The sequence below is a fragment of the Zonotrichia albicollis genome, chromosome 3 (genome assembly GCF_047830755.1).
Source record: "Zonotrichia albicollis isolate bZonAlb1 chromosome 3, bZonAlb1.hap1, whole genome shotgun sequence".
Classification (NCBI taxonomy): Eukaryota; Metazoa; Chordata; class Aves; order Passeriformes; family Passerellidae; genus Zonotrichia; species Zonotrichia albicollis.
In genome coordinates this window covers 67683926-67697045 of record NC_133821.1, presented here as the reverse complement: position 1 = coordinate 67697045, position 13120 = coordinate 67683926, and the positions used below count along the sequence as shown (strand labels likewise).

The 13120-nt window shown below is 41.3% G+C and overlaps 1 protein-coding gene across 4 annotated transcripts in view; it reads left to right on the top strand.

Moving 5' to 3' along the window:
• Positions 1–13120, top strand: part of PLEKHG1 (pleckstrin homology and RhoGEF domain containing G1) — a 127367-nt gene that overhangs the window by 77478 nt on the left and 36769 nt on the right. For all 4 annotated transcript variants that reach the window (XM_026794140.2, XM_026794141.2, XM_014267814.3 and 1 more), the window contains one exon: positions 3284–3822. In XM_026794140.2, coding sequence (XP_026649941.2) covers positions 3284–3822 — 539 coding nt within the window. The remainder of the gene's footprint in view (positions 1–3283; positions 3823–13120) is intronic.

Sequence of the window (13120 nt, the reverse complement as noted above, 5' to 3'; positions counted from 1 at the left end):
ATTCATACCCTCACCTCTTTCAGATGCTCCTCACAAGATTTGTGCTCCAGACCCTTCCCAGCTCTGTTGCCCTTGTCTGGACACACTCCAGCACCTCAGTGTCTTTGTTTCAGTGAGGGGCCCAAAACTGAACACAACATTTGAGGTGTGGCCTCACCAGTGCCAATTACAATGCTCAGATGGGTTTCTGCAGACAGACTTGTGAACGACAGATCCAGTGTTACTGGGAATGGCTATAGCTTTTTCACAGCTCCCTATACCTGAGGCAGGAACTGGGAGCTGGGCAGAACCAGGGTGTGCCCCCAAGCCCTGATTTCCATGAGCAGGGTGTTTGGTGTAGCACTTGGCAGCTGAGGGAAGGGAGCTGCTTCCTGGTTCCGTGCCATGCTGAAATCCCCACTCTGCTGTGCCCTGCCTTTCTTCCAGGTGTGCCAGCTGCCCAGGTGCCTACCTGCTGCTCTGCAGGAACACTGGGCTCCTGCACCATCACAGTGCACCCTGAGAAACATATTTCACTGGTTGGAGACACAGTGAGCAAAACTGTGACAGAACTCTCCACAGAGAAGCCAAATGACAATTTATATCCGCCTGGGAAAGGAGTAAAAATTAAGTAAAAAGGAACTCTTCAGATTAATAGTCAGGATGAGGCTCTGAGGACACAACAGACCAAGTAGAAAATAGCTAGTTTGCTGTAATTTATGTAGAAGCATACAGGAATAGCAATTTGTATAAAAAATAGAGGAACTTGAATCAACCATATTGCATGCAATTGATTAGCTGTGCCTTGCAGTTGCCTGAGGTTTGCCAAGGTCGCTGGGAAGGCAGGTGTTAAAGAGCAAGCCCATTTTAACTATTACAACTAATCCTCAGCTTTTTTAGAAAGCAATGACACTGCCATTAAACATGAGAATAAGTCGATTTACTTAGGTTTTCTGAAACGTGTTAGGTTCTCCTAATGCTTCTGGCTACAAGTGTGTCCTATGTAAAACTACCTTACCATTTTTTCTGACTCCACTGTCATTGATATGAACTGTATTTTGCTTCTATTTTTAATATTACTGAAAATTTCTGTGAAGCTACTTTTTATAATATTACAAAAATTCTTCTTTTTGTGAAAAATTTTTGTAATACTACTATTAATGCCTTTGCATTATTACCTGAGAGGCAGACCATATGTCAGTGAAACAGGAAGAAAAGAATGTGGGGTAATGGAATTTCATAATATTTTTGCCTTTACTTCCCTTCTAAATGTGGCTAATCAGGTGTTTCTTTGTCATGTAATTTTAGTAAAATACCTTGGAGTAACTTAGCGGAAGTGCTGCTCCTGTTATCTTGTTTATCCTGCACATTTTTCAAGGGGGCATTTTTCATTCAGCAGTGTTGTGCTTTCTAACTTGAATGTGAAAAATTGTCCAAAGCTGATAACAAAAATACATTCTTTCTTATCAAAAATGTATACTTTCTTATCACCAATAATAGCAAGGCACACATCATTTTCTGTACCCACACAGAAACAAGAGAATTTCAATTTTCTCTTTTAATTTTTCTGCATTTTTCTCTTTTAATTTTTCCCTATTTTATTGCTTTGTATCTTATTTTGGAATTGGTACTTGATGTGATTTTTTCAAAAAGGGTATGAAAATATGCTTCTGTGCTTCAAAACTAGAAGAACCTGGCACAAAGAAAGGCTATAGATTTTCAGACTACAAGATAAAACCAGAGGTACAGACCTTCTGAATTAGAATTTTAATCTCATGGCCAATTTCTAACCCTTGTAATGAGCAAATTAACTCTCAGTGTTAATTCTTTGCATCACCTTGAGGGCAATACTTCTTCTTAATAGAAAGTTAATCATGACTGAAATGGTGCTAGTAATGCTCAAGTACAAATGAAATCTTATGCATTCAAGATAGGCCAAATAAATCAAAACATTCTTCCCTGGTATTTTATTTCTGCTCGCTTTGGATTTATTTTGAAAAATGGGAGAGTTGCTTTCAGCTTTGGATGAAATCCTCCCCCTGCTCTGACAGCTGCAGGAGCTGTGTGTCGGGGAGGTTTCTGCTTGTAATTGCATAGCAAGTCTGACTCGGTTCAAGAAGGGCCACCTTAAAGGTTGGGCGGGTTTGATTTGCAGCTTTATGGTTTCTTTACTGAAACTGCTGTCAAGAGCTGTAATTACTGGTATGAATTTTTGAAAAGTTGTCACTGGACTAAAATAAGGACTAAGCTACCGTGCTGTGGGTAGCTTCAGTATTGCATTTCTTCCTAAATTGTTGCAAGTGTCCCTTTTTTCACAGGACAGGCATAATGAAATTCCATGAGTTTGTGGCAAGATTTTTTTTGGGAGGACATTTCTTACTGAAACAGAGCTTTGAAGTATTGAACTTATCTGCAGCTACTTTTGCTGATTCTTATGCTGTATTACACACAACTTGGCCAGTGACAAATCTGCATTGCATCGTGGACAGTGTCCTGCAGGGCAGTTTGGCAAGGAAAATAAAGCAGAATTGAAATGCCAACAGGAAGACAGACGTCTTATTTTGTTGTTGCACTGATCTGAAAAACAGCTTTGGGTCAGTTCAGCAGGGGGTAATATTCTGGCTTGAGCAGAACAGTTTTAGAATTACTTATTTTTCCCAGTAGAAAACTGAATTATTTGGCAGCACTCTTTCCGGTGGGGGCTCTTTCTTCAGACACTACATTATTTTCTTTGGGAAATCATTCTGCTTTTAGTATTTTTGTGCAAGCCACAGAGCTGGTAATTGATAACTGCTTTTAGGTTTTTTTAAGACTGTTGGCTTTAGGGCATCCAAAATGAAAGACGCTTTCTGGAATCACTGTGTGTTTCTTGAGGTTTCTAAACCTCCCAAGCCAGGGTCAGGGCTCAGCTGGGAGATAGCAGGGACTGCTCCCAGTAAACTTATGTGGGTCTATTATAACCTTGGAGAAAATGTTTTAGGTTCTGTTTTTGTCCTGGGCTGAGCCTGAGCAGTGGATGTGCCAGCGACAAGCCCAGCACACTGGCAGAAGAAGGATGTGCCAGAGGCAGAAATGTGAGCAGGAGGAATGTGGTGTTGTAGCCCTCATTGGGGGATCCCCACAATCTAAAAAGCATTAGAGTTACAGTGTGCCCCAAACCATGTTGTTCTGGTTGTCTTTTGGTTTAAATTGAATTTTGGCTGCTTTCTATACAAAAAGCTTTAAAAGTATCTGCCGTCGACTTTTGCGTTACATGGAGCAATAACAATAAATTCACTTCTTGTTTGTTTGTTTGTTTGTTTAGATGACTTCCACTTACCTCTTGATGTTGTACCAGCTGTGACAGAGGCCCTTGACTCCAAGAAGAAGGAGGAAGATTTGCACAAGGAGAGCAGAACTTTCCGCTACTGTGAGAAAAACACCATGGACCTGTCAGACAGTGACCGTCCTGTCAGCTTTAGTTCCACTTCCTCCTCCACATCCTCCAGGGACAGCCACTGCTCCTTTGGAAGCAGAATGACCTTGGTTTCAAACAGCCACTTGGGTTTGTTTAACCAGGATAAAGAAACAGGTGCCATCAAGCTAGAGCTGGTCCCAGCCAGGCGATTTTCCAGCAGCAAGACACGCAGAAACTCTGCTGTGGAGCAAGAGGATCCTGAGGGAAGCCCTGAGAAAAGGCCAAGCATGCCAAGGAAAGCAGAACCAAAAGGAGCAAGCAAAAACTGTGCAATGTCCCTGGTCACAGAGCCCACCAGTCCAAAGCTCCTCTACGTAGACAGAGTTGTCCAAGAGATTCTGGAGACAGAGAGGATGTATGTGCAGGATCTAAAAAGCATTGTCAAGGTAGGGGGCTTGGTTAATACAGTGTTGACTGTTTCTTAATGCCATTTTTTACATTGCTTGATTTCACAGTGGGACAGATGGACCTGACAAAGGAACTGGCGTTTGCTGGTCTTTATAAATTAGTGTAACATCATTGTTTAAATGTATTTCTAGTTTTTATTTAATTAGATAAATCTAAGATGTTACTGTGTGTTCATGAAGAAATAAGAGGAAAAAACATCCTACAGCTGACAGCAGTAGTGAACAAAGAGTGATTAAAAAAAATTAGATTGCTCTGTGTCCTAGAATGTATAGTAAGAAGCAAGAGGGATTTAACTGCCTTTTATGCTTTATCTGAAGGGTCTTACTGATTTTTCCCAGCCCTCTCAGAGTCCTTGCCGTGCAAGTTCTTTCCTGCCTTTTCCCCTGTCCCTTTCATACAGCTCACAGCTGCAGTCTGTTCTCTCTCTATCCTTGGCCTGTAGTATTTAATATGGCATATGTATCTGCTGGAACATACTGATTGTTGGCTGTAATATGAAGTAATTACATTTTCTTTAATGTTTATTTTGAAGGGGTGCAGCATTTATTAGCAGCAGTAGAGTTTTTGTCCAATCCCTAGCCTAACAGTACCTTTCATTTTCTCTTTCTAGTACAGGGAAAAATATGGACGAGTCCTTCTGTGGATTGTTCTTTTCACTCTGTACTTGTGTCTGTGTCATCAGCATCATTCTGCTTTGCATTTTTTAAGATGACAGTTGATTTCCTTGGCTACTGTTTGTAGCCTACATGTTTAACACACAAAGTGCTTAGTGTGCTGTTTGTATAACCTGGAGCTCCAGGTAGGTGTATGTGGCCATCTGAGATAGGAAATACCAGCCAGCTGGAGACACTCTTCCCCACCTACAGCTCTAAGCTGCATGGTCCCACAATAGCAGGGGAAAAATGTGAAGGCTTTGATAACCAAAATTCATGTTGTGATTAAAACAGCAGTACCCCACCCTGCAAAGTTCTGAGAAAGGTTGCTGCTTCTCCAAGATTTCATTGGTTTCCATAGCTGGTGCTGTTTCACTACATTCAACTGTTGCCTGAGTTTCATTTTGGACTCTTTAAGGTTGTCAGATGTTGCAGAACCAAGTCAGCTTCTGTGTATAGTAACCACCCATAAGGCATGATTTCCAAGGTTTTGGTTCCTTAGCCCTCACTCATCCTCCTGTGCTGTGAACTCTACAACTTGAGAAACTGAAAACGAAAATGAATATCTTGTAACAGATTTTCCAATTACAAGCAAGAATACCAATAAATGTTTTCTCGAAAATACTTCCAGAAAGCATCACTACAGTAGATGTAGAGTGAACAAGGCAAATGCATTTTTAGTTATGGAAGAACTGAAGAAGTTGTGAACCTGTGAAATGCCCAAGCCTGTTTCCTGCAGCAACTGATAAAGAGTCTAGAAGGCTTCGTGTGACACTGTCTGGTCCAACCTCCCAGCTCAAGCAGGGCTGTCCTAGAGCCCTTGGTACAGGATTGTGTCCAGATGGTCCTTGAATACCTCCAGTGAGGGAGACTCCACAAACCTCTTTGGGCAATCTGTTCCAGTGCTCAGTCACCCTTCCTCATATTCATGTAGAACTTCCTGTGCATCAGTTTCTGCCCATTGCCTCTCATCCTAGTGCTTGGCATCCCAAAGAAGAGCCTGGAAGCATCCTCTTCACACTCTCTCTTCAGGTGCTTCATTGACAAAATTCCCCTCTTCTCAAAGCTGAACAAGCACAACTCTCTCAACCTTTCATTGTAAGAGTGATGCCCCAGTGCCCTAATCATATTCATTGCCCTCTACTGGACCCACTCCATGTCTCTGGTGCTGAGGGGCCCAGGACTGGACACAGTACTTCAGATGTGGCCTCATCAAGGCTGAGTAGAGGGGCAGAATCCCATCCCTTGACCAGCTGGCAATGCTTTTCCTAAGGCACCCCAGGATACCATTGGCCTTCTTGGTCACCAGGGCCACTGCTGGCTCATGGAGAGCTTGTTGTCCACCAGGACCCCCAGAAGCTTATGTGCAGAGTCTAAAAGTAGTAAGGAGGGCTGGGGTTTTTTTTTTGTGTCAGGGTGGGGGTTTTTTTTGGCAGAGAGAGGGAGAAAGAGGAGGGGGGCAACCCACATACAAAGAGCTGAAAACTGAAGAGGTATCAGATTGAGGACAGCACAAGAACAAAAAGGAAAAAATCAATAGGTGCTATTTTAATCACCCTCTGCCCCCATCTAAGAACTATCATTAGAGATGTAGTCTAATGCTTTTTGTCCTCTAGTAGAGGGATTTGCTGATGTTACAGTCTCTGTAGGCAGTAGAAACATACTTTAAAAGAACATGCTCTCATTGTTGTTACCAGGACTTTCAAGCACGTTTCAGGGCTGGAACTGAAAGGATGTCAACATTCACATCCATTAATCTACATTCTCTACATTTCTGGTATAAAAATGCAAAGCAAATTTGCATACATTTTCCTTTCCTTTGGTGGGGGTGCTATTTGTTTGGGTTTTAGATTTTTACAGTGTGGGAGCTTTTTTGTATTAGTTTCAGTGGTAGTTTTGTTTATTTCTCTTGATCATTTCTTTTTTATATCCACCCTCTTTCCCATTAGCCAGATCATTAATGAATACATTAACCAGGATGGAAGACAGGATTAGCCCCTAGTGTATGCCACCAGCCACTGGCCTCCAACTAGATTTTGTGCCTGTGATCACCACCCTCAGGTTCAGCCAGTTCTCAGTCAAACTTTCTGTCTGCTTATCCAACTCCTGCTCCTCCAGCTTGTGCATGAGGATGTCCAGGGAGTTAAAAGCCTTCCTGAATCAAGGTAGACACTATCCACTGCTTTCCATTCATCTACCAAGCCAGTCATTTCATAGTTAAAAGGTTATCAAACTGGTCAACTTTCCTTTGGTGAATACCTGATGGCTGCTCTTGATTACCTTTTTGTCTTTAGTGTGCCAGGAACTGGTTTCCAGGGCTAGCTGAGCACAAATGACCTACTAACATGGGTGATTGTGAAATTGCATGTAGGATCCTGGTACTAGTCATAATATCAAAAGTCAGCTCATTAAGAGTTAGCCTAGCACAGTATTTTGGGCAGTGTCCTTTCCAGCCTATCTTGTCCTTAGAACATGGAGTTGTCATGCCTGAAGTAAAATACTATGGAGGAATGGGGCAAAATAGAATTTTACCCTTTTTTATGCCCATATTGACCTAATGATGTTAGGTCATTGGTTAGTAAATAAAGTAATAAATTCTGTTGCCTTTTAAATATCTGGGTGATTTTAACAGTGCCAGGTTGGTAGACAGAAGTAGAAGTTGACTTCATGGTATGTGGTTAATGCGATTTTTAAGTGATCCTGGAGAGCTGCTGAGGTTTTCCAGTTTTCTTTCCAACTGCTGACAAGAAGTATTTGGCTTAGGATGAGTGAGAGGAGGCTGTACAGGTGCTGTTTGGCACCTTTGTTCCAGGATAAGCATTAAAAACCAACTGCTTTTCTAGCCAGTACAGCCATTTGCCTGTGACCTGGAAGGACAGTTGGGTTAGCATTGTTTTGAGGCGCGCTGCTGTGATTCTTGCACAGGCAAGCATTGCAACAAGGATTGAGTGAACTTTTCCACCATTTGCTACATTTTATCAGATGATCTGTTAAGGATAATTACAATTTTGAATGAGTGCAGCTTGAAGCTTGTTTTGGGCAAGTTTGTGATGAGAAATTGGATACCTCTGCTTCCTGCTTGTGTCATGCTGACAGGTGTACTGGCCAGGACAGAACTCACTGACCTTTTCCTCTTCAGGACCTAGCCTGACTTTTTCAAGTAGTAATGTAATTATAATAGACCTAAACTTCAATTAGAGTCACTTACTGAAGTGATTTTATTTTCCCCTGAGTAAAATGCTGTCCCTGAACTTATAAAAAAAATCTGTGTTTTGCCCTTGCAGTTCATAGGTGTCAGAAGCCCCCATTCATAATGTGTATAAATGCTTGTAACTGGTGAAAGACATAGACATTTCTGTTTTGCCTTTGCAAAATTAAAAAATAATGCAAATGCACTATTACAATACTTGCATCTGCACCCCTGTCAGTATAATAACATAATTAAAAGGTCATTGGTATCTGTAGAATGACTAGAAGGGACTAAAGTGTGCATTGTCAGTGTATTTCACATATATTGATGTAAACATAGGTTGAGATTCAGAGATCTTGAACTCTGTCTGAAAGCTGGGAGATTCACTTATGTAAATTGATTCCTCTACACTTTAATCCCAAATGTGACTTCCGTTTTTAAAGCATCTCCACTGAGCCAGTTAAGTCTTTGTCCTTTCTCCTCTCCAGATTTTTGGTCCCTGGTCCCCTCCTTTTATACTTAAGTCTCCTCATTTGAAAAAGTTTCATTCCCCTCTGCACAATCTCCTGCTTATGATCTTTCTGCCTCTCTGTCCTAAGTCTTCTCTCAGTAAATCCCATCTGCATCCCATCAGTATGTTGTCTCATTTCCTTAAATGATCTTTTGCTTTTTAGTATTAATCTTTCCCATGTTCTTCATTTCTGCTGATTCCGGAGCTCTTTCCATAGTTCTGTCAGGAGGCCTGACAACATTTTCATCACCATTCCTAATTTTTAAGTACACAGAAGTTAAGAGGGGTGTCCCCCAGGCTTTCCTTGGTTCCCATTTTGTCCTTCCTATCTTTCTGTAGCACTCCTTTATGTCTCCTCTGCCCTGAAATTGCACAGCATGCTTTTCTATACTGTTTGTGGCTTGCAGAGAGTCACTGAGATATGGGAACAAATTTTCCATGCTCTTGCCTCAGAGGATTGGATCTGAGCCAGATATCACTGGCAGCACCTGAGAATGGCACTTGTGGGTTAAGGCCTTGTGAAGCCTGAGCTGAACCTTGCAAAGGACCATTGCTAGAAATTCCTATTGAGGATACATGAATTTGGAGGGTTTCTCTTCCCTCCACCCCAGTATGGTCAAAAGTAGGGGAATTTACATTAAAGCAGCAAAAGGCACTACTCTGTGAAACAAAGTCTCCATTATGCTTGAATCTGCTGCTGTCTCTCCCTGAGACATGAGGATATGGTTCATGTCCCTGCTAGTCAGCCTGGGGGTGCTTGTCTTCTCAGGGGAAAGGTCACCAAAATTTTTCAACATGAGCAAAAAAGGGCATTCTTTCTCAAAAAGCCTGAGGGGAATGGCTTTCCTGAAATCTCCTGGAACAGCTCATCAGGGAGGCAGGTTTCTGGCATGGAAAGCTTCATCTGAGGTGAACACGTCTGTTACACCCCTTGTGGGCTGGGGGCAAGCCTTGCAAGCTGTACACCCCTTGTGGGCTGGGGGCAAGCCTTGCAAGGGGAAATATTGGATATTTGAGGTAGATACGTGTTGGGGCACCCGTGATGAAGGGAAACCCTTCTGAGAGGAAGTCAGTGTTGGAATGTTATTGTTCCCTGTTTCCTGTCTCCCAGTGCTGCAGTAGAGGACGTCTCCCTCTGTGCTTTAAGCAGTTAGTTAAAAAGACCACTCTGAAGACTGCAGTGTGCACATTGACACTTGTGATGTGTTAGTAAAAGCATAGCTGGTTGTGCTCTGGGTTTGCTGGGTAATGTAGCTCTGAAAGTTAATTCTTTGTAGAATCGAAACCTGGGATTTCCAGTATAGCTGAGGCATCTCATAATGTTTGTTCTCACATTTTAGTTAATTTCTACACGTGACCTCTTTTTCTATGCCTGCTAGTCTGCATCCCTGAGAAAGACACCTTTGGATTGCTAACATAGGTTGCATGTGAAAATTTGAATAAACAATTTAAATTACGTGAAAAACAAATACTATGTTTTGTATAAATGCAGTATGATTATGCAACAGTGATAAGTTTAATTGTGATTAGTATTTGTTAAATTTTTGAGCTGAACTTTCTCACTGTTTTTCTTTTGTCCATGAAGAAAGAGCAGTGTCAAATTCTGATTGACCTCCTTAAGGGAAAGCTTGGCTTAAAAGCAAGGGAAGTTTTGTCTAGTACTGAGATATCACAGCTGAAACTGAAGCATCTCAGTACATGTCCAAGAGGCATTCTTGGAGTTTGTGAAGTTTAAACAGAGCAATATAAATCAGAGCAGAAAAATGTTCCACTAAATGAATTTGTAAGTAGGTTTATTAGAGGGCAGTAGTGTTGTGTTTTGTTTCTGGAGTTGCTGTTTATGAATCAGGACCAGTGCAGGCTGCTGAGAAGGGAGGGAGGTAGGAACACCCCAGGGTAAGTTACCAAACAGGTGTAAATAGCTGTTCTGGCTACCTTTAAATAAAAGCAAATCAACTTCATTCTTCTGATGCATTTCATAGTTCATAGGGATAGTTGCATAGATGCATTTCAAGAAGTCCACAGGGATAGTTCAGTTTTCCCTGTGGACTTCTTCCTTCCTGTATGTGACCCATATTAAACATCCTTAAGCAACCTAAAGTAGTGGAAGTATACACAAACTGGGTTTTGTGTTTGTATCCTAAATAGTTTTAGATGCCGTTGTTTCTGGAACTCTGAGATCTTGAACAGAAGTGTTTTGCCAGGTACATATGCTGTAAACTCCTCATCATATGTGCCCTTTAATGATGCCTAACAAAAGCAGAAGCAAAACCCAAACCTTGTTTTGCTTCTGGGCAGGATGGGAATGGTTCTGGGTTTTGGAGAAAGAGGTTTTATAGCTGTACAGTAGGAATATCATAGGTTGTGTACAACCAGAAGTAACCTAATAAACAATTTGTGTGGTGTAAGCATCTGCTTATGCTATGGCATGAACATGGAGCTGTTTGTAAACTAACTTCACAGGAAATACACAAAGCCAGGGTTAAATATTCCAATGCATGGTTTTTCTTATCTCCATTGTTACTACTTCGGTCTTATTTCTGCTGGCAACATTTATAAATGTCTTTCATTCAGCATGTTCCCAAGTAAGACACTCAATAAAATATCATTGCTACTTTCTGTTTCCTTCACCTGTACTTTGCATCCAGTTCTTATCTTACATCTACATTGTAGAAACTTGCTGGGACAGAGTCTGTCTTTGTCAGGTGATTGCAGAGCTTCACTGGTTGACTGGGACTGCAGACATTAAGACAGCACAAATGTATAGCTGTAGCTTTGGGTTTGTTTTAAGGTCAGCTCTGTGTTTGGACAGCACAGAAGGGTGAGTTACACTGCAGTAATAAATGAGCTGTCTATAAATGTACAGTGAGCCTTTCTTAAGCTGTGGGTGGGAGAGAAGCAGCAGGGAGGGCTGCAGCTCTTCCAGGGAGCCACAGAATTGCCGAAAAGCCTGGCTGCTGCTGCTGTTGTCCTCCCTTTTCTGGCAGCAGGGTGTAAATCATTCGACCGTGCTGTCTGCAACCTCCTACCCACTTGCTGAATGTGAATGAATATAGATTAAAGGATAGAAGTTAATCTTCTGTTCCAGAAAGCTTTATTCTTTTGGGAGCAGGGAGGCAAGGGGAAGATGTAATTTGAATATGGAGTGTGCCGTTTAGGAGTGCTGGTGGCAGCCGGGGGACTGCAGGATTGAAACGTCCTTCCTGTGACTGAACTGAGGCTGGAGCAGGTGGTTGTATCCCTGCCTAGGGGGGTGCATGGAGCCCTTCTGGGATTCAGGAAGTAACAAAAGAGAGGTCTGTTCACCTCTGCCCTCCGTCTTGTTGTTGCTTACTGGCCGTGGATAAGGAGCTCCACAGAGCAGAGCAGCGGCAGCTCTACAAAAGTTTATAGAGTAGGCAGGAAAACTGTGAAGAAGAGATCTGAGAGTGGAGGGGCAGGGAGAGGATGTACAGCTTATGCTGCAAAATTTTCAGTAAACATTACAATGTTTAATGAGATTATATCTCTTTTGCAGAATGATTGGGATTTTCCAAAGAAATTCCATCACGTGGAAGTGATATCTTAAAGGCAAAGATATTTTGCATTTCCACCCAGGCCATAGTTTCTGGACTTTTCTTTGTGTATATACTCATTTCCATTTTGGTCCGTGGAAACACTTGACTACTTTTAAAGTTGTTATATCACTGTTATTAAATATTACTTGTCAGTGAACAATGTTCTAGTGATCCATGACCTTTAAGCCTGAATGCTTAACAAACCACATAGTAGTCTCTCTCTTGTCTGCTCTTACCACTCCTGCAAATTAAGGTGTGGAGGTAGCTGCTATTTTTCCTGGTTTCATGAGCAGACCATTTTGCAAATAAGACACTTGAACACAAGTTTTTCCTTGCAAACCACCCACTATAAAGTTCCATTTCATTGCTTTTCATATATTCATGAGAAAAGCCATCCAGAAGTCTCTGATAATCATGTGGTTACTAGGGTTAAGATAAATGTTCATTTAGGATGTGTGCAGATTTTCTCCATTTTGCTGGGTTTGCCTTTTCATTCTTTGGAAAACAGACTCTTTCAGTTTCCCTTCTTGTGTTTTAAAATAAACATTTCTCTTCTGGAATGTCTCATTTAACTTGTAAGCATATTGAGATCTCTTTTAAAAATGTTATCATTCATTTGCCTTACAAATTGGGGGAAAGTTTATTTAACAGGGCAAGGGTCTGCACCACAAGGCTCAGGTTCTTTTCCTGGGCAATTCATATATTGGAAGTCCAAATATGCCTTAATAATTCTCAGTGTTTTGTTTGATTATGCTTATAATAATAAGCTTATAATCAGACCCTCTAAAGTGTTTTGTGAAAAATAATTTATGGATGTCCTGATGAAATTTAATTTTTTTTTAAATTTATAATTACTAAGAACTTCCAGCTGGTACTTTTTTTGAGTAAGATTGAGATTATTGAATGACGATGGTGATTGACACCAGTGATATAGATCTAGAGATCTTTATAGCACTTCATCTGCCTGGGTACCTCAAACTAATTGACATCCTAATTACTACTACTAATATTACTATTATTGTGTTCATTTGGCTGTTTTCATTACTGTAGGTTATTTCTTCTGTGTTTCCTTTTAACTTTAGAAAGGCATTAGGTGAGGGCATCACATTACTCCTTAATGACATGTCAGTAAACTACTGATAGCATTTGTAATTCCGTGATCTCCACCTGTGCTCTGAACTTGCTCCTTACCACACCTCTGAGCAGCAATTTTGAGTGCCACTTTCTGGGAAAAATCTTGTTACTCTGATGTGGCAGTGGGTGCTGGCTGATAACTGAAGATAAATGTGAGACATTGTTTTAATCAGTGGGTTTCAACTTCAATAGGTTCTTGTGCTGAAGTGTCTAAGTGGGGTTTCACATGAG